Genomic DNA, 12,108 nt, shown 5'->3' on the forward strand with positions numbered 1-12,108 from the left:
CATAATTGAAGAGAAATGAGAGTCGAACGAGATAAAAAGACTATTGTGCCCTTCATATAATAATATTAATAATTAAAATTATTATTATTAATAATTTTATGCTAACATAATATATTTTAAAGAATTATAAATAATATTAAAATTATCTAAATAAAATAACTTAAGTAACAAAATTAATTTAAATTAATAAAATGAAAAATAATAAAATTATACTTACATTTAAAATTATATTTAATTATTTCTTTGAATTTTACATTTTTTTTCTTTTATTTATAAATGAAACTTTAAATTATTTTAACTAACTAAAATATGCACAAAATTAATAATTATTTATTCTTTTTTTATATATAAGGTAAATTTATAATCTTACAATTTACACTATTCAAAATAATTTAAAATACTCTTATAATCATTACATCACTCACGTATGTCAATAAACTTTCTTCACACATCCACTATAACATACCCTAATCCAAACACACAATTTTTTTTCACACTTTCTTCTCACACTCTCACGCCCTCAACTTTCCACTTCCCAATCCAAACAAAGTCTGAGTGTTTCTTTTAGTTGATTTTCGATGAGAGAGATATTCACCTGTAAAAAAAACTCTCTAATGCTCAATTCAGTAGGAACACAAAGATGATAATAATAAATTTTTAATAATACTTTTTTCATGTGATGACAAATGATTGTTATTATTTGAAGTGTCTCAGATATCAAATAGTATAATGATGTATAACATAAAAGTTTTTTATATAAAAAAAAACATGCGTAGAATATGTTTTAATTCTAAAATTTAAATAATTATTAAAAGTGTATAATTATATTGCATTTCTTTTAATATAAACTAAAAATATTTAATATTACTAGTTTAAATAAACAAAATAAATTTATATTTGTTTATGATAAAAATTGAATCTTAAAATCTATTTTTAGTATGATATTATTTATGTAGGTAACATTAATAAACTCCTCTCATTTCAATGTGTATTTAATCCATAATTCATAATTATTGAAACTTTATAAGAGTGACTTATTGTTTATATTTCATCATCTGAATAAAGATTTGCCTTATAGAAAAATGTTAGATTTTATTTGAAAACGTTTATTTTTTAATAATATTTATCACCCTCTAAATTAGAATAAAGCGAATGAATTAGTTTTTTTAAGTTGACTTCTCAAAAGTATCCATCTCTGTATATTTATAGTGTGAAAACTTTTATCATCTTAATGTGACGTTAGTAATATAATTTTCATGAAAGATTTTTTTTACTGGTGATCTGGTTTAAAAATCTTTTAATTCTTAGTTTATACATTGATTGTGTTTTGTCCTATAAAATATCTTTTTTTTTTATATATAGAATTAATTATTTTACTCATAAGAGTGTATTTGGTTACAGTTGTGATTCGAATACAGTTTAAGTATTTTTATTGTTTGAGAAGTGATATATTGACAACTTGCACTAGTCTACAACTTCATTTTTTTACCTCAAATATCAGTTTTTGCATGAAATGACAAAATACTCTTTCTTCATATCATCAATGACAAGTTTTATATTGAAGGAGGTTATCAATGTATCATTATTGTCATTGCTTTTTACTATATTGCTTTATTTAGAGGCTGACATATGAATTAACATGGGTTGATTTTTAAAACTAGTTAATACAAATTTTTTTCAATAAATTTAAACTTGTAGTAGTGAAATAGAAAAATTAAGGTATGATTGGAAAATAAGAGAATGTAGTGTTTTTTATGGAATGCATTACCCTCAGTAACATAAATTAGCTATTCACCTTTAAAGTTCTCATAATACAAGTTGATTTGAACTTTTATTTTTAATGTTACTGTTTTTGGGGAGATGAGTTCATGTGTTTTTTTTTTTATGTGTAATTATTTGTAATGTTAATCGGTCACAAAGAAAAAAAATGACATGTATTTAAATCAATAAAAACATAATTTTTTTTAAAGAAAAATATGATGATTATAGTGAATATGAAAAGGAAGTAAGAGTATTCCTTGAAAGTCACTATCTATGGATTTCCTTGTCTCATTGTTTTAGATTGTTTTTTATAAGACATAACCATATTTAATAACATTATCTTGTAATAAAAACAATTATCAAAATAATAGTGTGATATTGCGATAGGATTTAATTTGGACTAATTAAGTTAATAATGTGGAGATAAAGTTGTACCGTATTTGAATCAAAATTTCCAATAGCTTATTTAACAAAGAATTACATTAATTATACAATAAATTTAATTATCAAATAATTATATTGATTGTGTGATAATAGGATCGATTATGATATGATTTAATTGTGTAAATTATGAAATATCTCAGTTAATTTTGAGAAGTGAACTTTTTGGCCTATTGAAGCGTTTCACTTTCAGAAAATTTGGTACAGACTGAATCATATATGGCAGAAACGCAATCTTCCAAACCTGCCAATAGGTGAAGCAGAAGAAAAATGTACTCACAGGGGTAGAAAAAAAAGAGAGAAAAAAGCACTTTTCTTTTTTAGTTTTCACCATTTACGTATTCAACTTATCCAAAACCACCCTTTCCTTTCCCTCCCATCATAACTCATGTCCTACAATTGACCATTGACTTCTTCTATTTACACCTTCCTACACCCAATTAAAGCACTTACCAATTACTTCAGACACCACTGACTAAACAAAGTACTACACAATTAATACTAGTATCAGTTACTAATAATCACTAACAGTAATAACTACTATAACTTCACTACTAATTTCACTAACTCCATGTGCCGTCGCCGCCACAATTCGCTTCTCTACAGAAATATGAAGCATTCCAACGACACAAGTGGGTTTTCTAGTGACTCGTTAGCCGAAGAAGGCCATTTACCCTCCATGTTCCAATTCTCCATTTTCCGGCCACCGCTCTCCGCCGCCGCCGTTCTGATCCGGGCGGGTGATTGATTTGTTCTCCTTGCCGACGGACTACGACCCACGATGGATCTAGCTGACACGCTGTCGGTGCGGGTGGACGGCGATCTGGATCGACGGCCGGAATTCTCGCCGGCGTCTCGTCGGCGAGGTTGGTTACCACTTACCCCATTGCCCATTTGAACAACTCTCACCGACCCAGCATTTCTTCTCCCCGGAGACTGCTCCGGCCTCCTTGCCGGGGACTTCCCCGCCGTTCTTTCCCTTCGGGTCCCGAGTTCGCCGGAAAAGGAGCGCGCTTTACGAATCTCCGCCGGAGATCCGTTGACCTTCTGACGCGCTTCTTCGTCGGCGAGCGTGGAGACGCTCTCGCTCACACTGCAAACTTCAGAAACCTCAGAGATCTCTTCGGGCTTGATGAATAGCTTCTCCTTCTCGTTCTTAACTTTGGTCTCGGTGGGCTTCTCCGCGTCGAATTTGGGCTTCCATTTGGGTGTTTCTGACAACACTTCCTTCACCGTTTCTTCCTCCGGTGGCGGTGCTCTGTTTTCTGAACCTTTGGCATTAGATCTTGGTGGTGTCTCACAAGGCGAAGAATAAGATCTGTTGGAACTGACACAGCATCCCATTTTAGAAATGTGAAGCGGAGTCGTGGTCGCAGGTTGGTTGGTTCCGACAAAGAAAGGATCATGGGAGGTTGCTAATGAAAAAGTGGAGTGTGGCAACAGAGAAAGAGAAAGGGGAAGGTTTGCTCCATTAGAGATGTTGCAGAGTTGTAGTGAGAAGTAGCAGTAGTTGAAGAGGGAGAGTACAGGAGAGAAGAAGCATAAATGAGGAAAGGAAGAGTGAAGATTTGCAGAGGTCAATGGGAAGACATATATTGAAAGATATCTTCACTGCTCTTGAAAGCAATTGGACAGTGAAATTTTTATATTTATATATCCAAAAAAAAAATATGCATATGGTTATTAAAGAAAAGAAAAAACAATTGTAAATTATTTTTGTTAAGGAATGTTGGAAAAATATATAAAAATTTATGAATAAATTTTAATTTTCACATCGCTTAAGTGCTAATTTTAACAAAATTAAGTATTTTAAGACGGTAGTAAGATCTATTAAGTTCTATAAAAAAAAAAAGTATTACTAATGTAGCTTAGTTTATATATTTAATAGATTCACTGATATTTTTAAGATGCTTATAAAATTGCATGTTAGAGGAGAATATATGTTTGTAGATAGAGGGAAAAGTAAAGGTGAAAATAGTAAGTGTGATTTTGTTCTTGCATGGAATTGAGGGGAGTTGAGAGATAGCAGAGGAAGAATGCAGAGAAAAGTTAGAAAAATAGAATTTGCAGAGAGGGAATAGTTGGGGATGGAGCTTTTGATCTGTGAAGCACATGGTGTGCTTTAAAAAGAGTATTTAGTAATTTTAGAAAAATTAATTAGGAAAATTGATGTTAAAATAATAATTGAATAAATTAGGAAATTGATTGGGGAAAATGTGAGAACCGACCCACGTGAGTTGGCAATTAATGGATGGGAGGTTGAATGAGAATGGAAGAGAAAGAGTGATGATTGGGTCCATTCCTTCCTCATGCTTATGCTTTCAATTCATTGCATTTCCACATTTTTATTAGATACTTCAACGAGGACTGCGTTATTTTTAAAATGCAGAATCCTATTCGGTATTTTTTTTTAATCCGTTATTTTATTTTTATATAGTTTCCAAATTGATATTTAATTATTTATTAAAAAAATTTAAAATTATCTTTAATTTAATTATAATTTTAATCTTAAAAAACGTATTAGTAGTAGATTGAAATAAGAAAAAATATATAAATTATTATTGATCTTGACTTTAAAATTACCGGAAAGAAAATATTTTATTTTTTAAATAACTTTTTACAGTAATTTAAATTTACTAAATTATATTTTTTCGTTCGAATTAAATATTTTTTAAATAAATTATCAAAAATATTAATATTAATACAAAATAATATTCGATCTTATCTTCATACCAATAACATGATAGGATGATATTAGTCGAGATTATTTTTATGGTATTATTGATTAAATTTTTTTATTTACTTTTTTTTATTGATATCGAGTAAAATATTATTTTAACTGAAATTGATAAAAAAATTAGCTAAAATATCTATTTTGGATAAGTCAATTATATCTTAATCAAAATTTAATTGGGGAGAAAATATCAAATAAATATAAATTTGAGAATATCAAAAAAATTAAATTTAAATTCTTACGTCATACATGAAATTTAAAATTATATAATTTTAAGTAATTCAAACAATGTATTTGTTACAAAAACATCTCTATATAAATAAATCACTCTCTTAAACTTTCATATATAAACATACTATTAATATTAACTTTAATATGATTCTTAAAGATGAAAAATACATCAAAATTATAAAATAAAAAAAATATTTTATTTTCATTATAATAAAATTATTAAATATGAAAACTAATTATTTAAAATAATTTTTAAATTGACAACTATTAATACTTAGTTATCAATTTATAAATTATTTAATAATAATATGAATTATTTTAAATATAAAAAAATCTTTAAAATAATATTTAATTTAATTAATATAATAACTAATTATTTATTTTATTTTATTTTAATATTTACACTCAACTAACAAGTATCTAAACAAAGTAACACACATATATATATATATATATTAGTATATTTGTTGTAATTTAATTATTTTTACTTTAATTTATATTTAACTTTTAAAAATAATCTTATTTAAAAAAATTAAATTATTAAACAAAAATATAGTATCCAAAAACTCCTAAAGAAATCAAATAACTAGTGAGTATATTTTGGACATATACCCTCCATTAAACATTTTTTTAGCTGAAAGAAATAACAACTATTTAAATATGCATTCGTATTTAGTTATAACACTTTGGTAATATACTATTTAAATGATTAAATTACTGTATGCATTTTTATCCTATAGTGCTAATTAATTCACTTACAAAAATTTAATTAACTTTTTTATTTTTTCACTCTTTTTCTCCTACTAAAAAAACATCACATTACATTTGATTTTTCTTTCTTCTTTTCACTTTCTCTCTCGATTCCTAATTTAAACAAAGTATTACACTGTCATTGTTCATTTTATTGTTCTTAAGAACGTGTAAGAAATAACAACAATAAATTTCTAAAATGTAAGAAATATAATTTATATCAACAAAAACTGCTCCATATTAATACTTCTTCCATTCCATTTAATATGCCTATAAGAAAAAAAAACTATAAAATAACTGCTACTGTTTAATAAAACCAATGATGTATGTTGTTTTTTCGAAAGTATTTTTTAGTAAGAGAATCTTAAGTTTTAATATGTTTGAAAAAAATTATTTAGAAGAACATAAATAGAAATAAAGCAGTTTTTCTGCTTCCTTATAAGAAATATTCACGTTATTTTTTTATATATAAAAGAACAAAAATGGTAGATGGGAGAGATTATTATTAAAAAGACACACGAAGACACATTTATGGATTTTGTTAGACAAAATTCTCCTTAAAATTTCAGAATCTCACAGCCTTAAATACAAATTCCATTCCTTAATTTTTTTTTATCAACAATAACACATATATAAATGTGAACCACTTCAGAGATGGATCAATTCTTGTACAATAAATACATAATTCAACTTCTAATAGTACACTTAAAAAAAAAAGACAAAAGCATAGTCCACTCTAAGAATCTAAAAACCTAAAAAGCATCAAATAACCAAACGCATACATTTCAAAGGTACCAACTAGAAAAGGAAACCGAAGTAGTGTGAGATTTTGCAGAAATCTAAGATCAAACATTTGCTTGCATCAGGGTACAAACTTCAAACGTGTCAGTCATACCTCTATTAAAAATAACAGAATTTCTGTGATTCCATCTGATGGTGGAAGATCCGGTAGCAATTAGGTTGTATAAACCTTTATGATGATGCTTGTCTTACATAAAAAAAAACACAAATGGTGGTTCAATCCATAGATTGAATGGCATGAAATAATGTAGATGACAACTGTTAAAACAATTATAATCATAACATTGTGAAGTTGGACCAGGACTTGTAGGAAGAGGCACATGAAGAAACAAAATAATCTGCTGGCCCGTGACTCTGGATGGTGAAAAACCATGTTTATAAAGAGATTAAAAAAAAAAGAGGAAAGTAAAATGAAGGGTAAATAAATGGAATCGTCACTTGCGTACGTTTGTGCATGTGCTGCATGACGAGAATTTAGTCACACTTAGGTAAGTGGTGTTTGCACTCCTACAACTTTATTTTAAAGAAGATAAAGACATTTTCACAACCCTTTATAATAATATAATTTTTTTTTAATAAAAAATAAAATAATATTATTTTATTAAGTTATTAAAGGGATGTTTTGGTATTCACAACGTTAAAGTATCGTTTCTCTTATGCTTTTAAGATTGTAATAAAGTTGTTTAGTTTTATGCATTAATTAATATATTTATTTTTATTTGATTATTTTGTAGAACAGTGGAAATAAACGAAGTTATGATTTTGACTACAAAATTATAAAAACAGAGTTAAAAATGGAAATTAAAATTAAATTTGAAATAATATTGTTACATTAAGAAAATATAATCTATTTATGAGAGGATGTGTTATAATCTATGTAGCACATATACTGACACGGACACTAATATGACACGAACACATATACGAAGATACGTAAATTATATAATTATGAATTATATAAATTGACAATAAAGATTTATGTGCACAAGGATTTGTTTCTTATTTTTATAATCATAATAATAATTTATGCAATAAAATTTAAATTTTTAAAAAATTAATGTATTTTTCTTTTTAAAAATGGTGTTATAATCGTACTAAAGTTGTTAGAAATCTAACAAATACTTTTCGAATTAGACATTTCACAGATACGTATTCTACAAGTGTCATACGAGTGTCGATGTTCGATACATCAAACACCGACACACCATTAAGAAGAATGTCCGAGCTTCATAGGTTATAATGAAATATTTTCGTTGTCTAATAAATTTTCGTTGGAGGTGATGTTCAATAGATGTGTATAGAGATAGAATTTGGATTATGATTTTTTTTTTTCGTTTTTGTCATTGTCACCATAATTTTCACATTTTTATGAGAAATTGTAATATGATAATAGTGCATGAATAAATGAATAATATGAGATTTTATGTATGGTTTATTTTTTTTATAATTGTAAAATTGTTAATTTTTTTAAAATCAACTGGTATATCTCATTTTTATTATAATTACTTTTTTATTAAATCAGTTTTCACCGTTTATTAATAAGAAACTAATATTTTTACTTTTTATAAATAAGATTTTGATATAAATAATTAATTAAAAAATATCAATCATTTTTTTAAAATAAAACTGTATAACAAAATTTAAAAAATAATGCAAAAGTGTATTGCGGTCTAGGTTTAGAGGAAGAACTTAAACCAATTAGACATAAACATGTAGGATTAATGTCTAATGCTGTGTATATATTTAATTGGAGATAACAAGATGTTGTAATTGTATTTAGTGTTTAACTATAATGATTCCTCTTAGATATAAACATGATTCTGTATTAATTGCTGATACCCACGTGCTACAATTGTTTCTTTATTTCCACCCTATATGTTAAGAATGTGAAATAATGCAAATGCATTAAAAATTATATTTTAAAATAATAATATATTAAAATTTATTATTTATAAAATATTAATATTTTAATATTTAAAAAAAATAAAAAATATGTTATTACATTTTTATATTAAAAAGATTATTGACTTGTATTTAATATATGATATAATAATATATTAATTATATATTAATGATATAATTATTATAATATTTATATCTGTAAATATAAATAATAAAATAATACTTTTAAACATAATTGTAATAATCCATTGTGTTATTTAAGTATATAATTGATTATGTAAAAAATAGCATATATATATATATTTGTAAATGTTTGTAGTATAACTTTACAAGTGTATTCCATCTTTTTAAAAAATTTGTAAATAGTAAATTGTGTGAAATAAGCTGAGAAACGGTTTCTTATTATCTTAATCTAGGAAAGAGAAGTGCATAAATGTTTAGAAAGATTGAAAAAAAGTAATTTGTTTAAAAATATTATAAATTTATACGTTAGAATAATATAATTTAAAAAAATGACTTACATAAGGGATAACATAAAGAAAACTATCATGATGAAAAATTGAATTGGAAAGACAAAATGAAAATGTGTGTTTTTTACTTTTAGTAACAAAAATGCAATGATTGCTGATAGTGTAAACATATGTGGAAGCAAACATTTAAGAAACAGCACGCATCTGTTAACACTCCATTTTAAGCTTCACTTCCTGCACTAGTTAGTTGATAACCGACAATGACAAGTTTTTCATAGACAAATTCTATTATTACTTTTTTTTATTGATGAGTAAATCTATATAAAAAACAATGTACCATTTTCAATTTATTATTAATCCGTCTTTTCTTTTTATATTTATCAACAAACTAAAGCAGAAAAAAATCATTCCTTTAAAATTTCAGTGACATACTTAGGATATTTGTTTGTGTCATCTTGGAAAAGTAGTATGTACATTTTTTCTTTATTTGTATGAATCATTTTGAAAATTTTCAAATGTGTATTTAATAAAGTGAATTTGAATAAAAATAATTTAGAAACTGGTTTGTTTTGTTTCACAAATTTAATTTTATGATATTTTCGTTCAAACATTATATTTTATTTCAAACAAAAATAGAAGATTCAGGATTTACTCTCGATCCTATTTTCATTTACGCGAAAGATTTTTCATTCAACTAAAATTAGAGATGAAAATCAACTTTACTTTTAATCATGTTTCTACTCAAACGAAAACAATAATACAACTCAAATTTTCGCTAAAACAAAAAATTTATAAATGTATATGCAAGTGGATAATTAACATCGGAAAGATAATTCAACCTTTATTTATTTGTAAATATTTGTATTGTATATATTATGTGTATATCTAAATTATGTTTATAAGTAATATAAATTTGGTGATTTACACATTCACTCTTATGACTTTAGAGTGTCGTTGCACTAAAATGAATTTAGTCAAAAGTATTCATTTATATTTTTTTTCATTGTTGGTAAAGTATTGTTTAGTTTTCTCAAACAATTTCTTTCACTTTGATTCTCCCGATTTCAAAACACCTTCAAAATAAAATGTTTCGTGATCATAAAACATATTCAATTTTAGAATGATATTAAAAAGAATAAAAAGTTTAAAGATACAAAATACAAAAAAAAAACATAAATATGATAATAACATAAAAATCAAACTACTTTTATCCGATATATAATGATGATAATAATAATATTATATATATATATATATATAATATTATCTAACAAAAGAAGTTATTATAGTTCCATGTTAAAGTAGTAAATATGGTTATGGATGAGTATATTTTGATATGAATCAAGGAAAACAACTATCGATAATGTCTTAGTTAAAACAATCATATTATTTTAAATTACATATTTAATAAACTAATACATTAAACTTTAATGAAATATTTTAATAGCATTTTTTAATAATTTTGAATTAAATTAATTTATTTATTTATTAATGTAGTTTAATATGGAACTGAGTTATTCTAAAAGAAAAATAATTATATATTGGGATGACCGACCGGTCCCCTTGACCCGGTCAACCCAGACGACCAGACCCCACCCTAAGCTACGAGGTCGACCACGTGGCATATGTGGTCGACCGACATAAGATGGTCAAGTCAAAGGTTGACCCGATTAGCAAAGGCTAACCCATGGTTAGGGAATGACCTAATCTAACCCTAATCACTAAACAACTTCTTAATCCGGCCCAACAACAAGGGTTCATCAAGGTAATATAAATATCACGCATTCCAAGAAAAAAGGTATGTCATTGTCTACAGTATTCTGACAGTCGAATACGATACCCCACTGACTTGAGCATTGAAGTGCCATCTGCAGGTATCCCACCCGCCTGAGGAGCGGTTCGGCGAGGAAGCTTGAAGGAGTGTCAAATACGTGAGGATCGACCGAACATCATCCAAAGTTAATAGTTCTCCTTGTCCCCAAACTAATTCGAGAATAAATTGTAATAGAATTAAATATGAAATTAATATGAAATGAAATGTTTATTTATTTTTTTATGAAAGTAAATTGACATGAATGTATAGATAATTATAAAAGTAGAGTGAGAAAAAGAGATGAAGGAAAAAAAAGTGTAAATTACAATAAATCTTACAAATGTACGAGGAAACATTTAATTGAGATAAAGGAACTATGTAAGAACAGTAGTGAAGGTTGAAAAGTGATATTTTGCTAAAAGGTTTCTTCAAAGGAATTATTTTGAGGTTAAATTTGGTTGAAAACTTCCAACAAAATATACTTTATGAAACAAATGTGTTACTGTTATAATTATAAAGAAACAAAGAATACAATTACTAAATGTCAGTTTACAAACAGCAAAAACTAACTCAATGACCCACCATCTATTCACACAACTACTTGTTTGGCCTATGCTTTCAACTTTAAACATCTAATTAGAAATTCATCGTCATTCACCAACATCCACCAGACATCTACAAATTAGGACGCAATTTATAGCCTCTAAATTTATTTAATATGAGTAAAATATTTTAACACACAAAAAACCATGTTAGTGTTTTTATAAAAAGTTAAAAAGATATCCACATTTTGTTAAACTCTTTAAGCTATTGTTAATCTTCTTTGACGATATAGTGTAATATTCGGTCGGTATAAATGATATATCTGTAAAGAGATATTTTGATAACTAAATAATTTGATATATGTGAGTGTCATAAATACGATTTAATGTGTAAATTTATTTTGCTTGATGGGTCTATTTGTAATAGTATGATATATGCGAGTATCATAAATACGATTTAATGTGTAAATTTATGTTGTTTGATATGTCTATTTATAAGATCGGGTTTTTGACATTTGAACTAGTAGAATATGGATTAAACTTTAAATTTTTGATAAAATTTTATATTGTGATTATGTTAATAATTTTTTTTAAAAAAATCTTTGAAATTATGGAAATTATATGTCTCATATTATCCAATAGATATTGAGTTAACGATCTTGA

General features: G+C 26.1%; 1 protein-coding gene across 1 annotated transcript; it reads right to left on the minus strand.

The window, feature by feature from the left end:
- Nucleotides 1–2,487: 2,487 nt before the first annotated feature.
- Nucleotides 2,488–3,822, minus strand: LOC137832630 (uncharacterized). Its single transcript, XM_068640903.1, has one exon. It carries the CDS (start codon nt 3,544–3,546, stop codon nt 2,803–2,805), a length of 744 nt encoding a protein of 247 aa, XP_068497004.1. The 5' UTR covers nt 3,547–3,822; the 3' UTR covers nt 2,488–2,802.
- Nucleotides 3,823–12,108: the final 8,286 nt, after the last annotated feature.

The sequence above is a fragment of the Phaseolus vulgaris genome, chromosome 6 (genome assembly GCF_000499845.2).
Source record: "Phaseolus vulgaris cultivar G19833 chromosome 6, P. vulgaris v2.0, whole genome shotgun sequence".
Taxonomy (NCBI): domain Eukaryota; kingdom Viridiplantae; phylum Streptophyta; class Magnoliopsida; order Fabales; family Fabaceae; genus Phaseolus; species Phaseolus vulgaris.

Bases quoted from the DNA above. Each gene is read 5' to 3' on its own strand.
- LOC137832630 (XM_068640903.1), bottom strand. From the start codon at position 3,546: ATGGGATGCTGTGTCAGTTCCAACAGATCTTATTCTTCGCCTTGTGAG.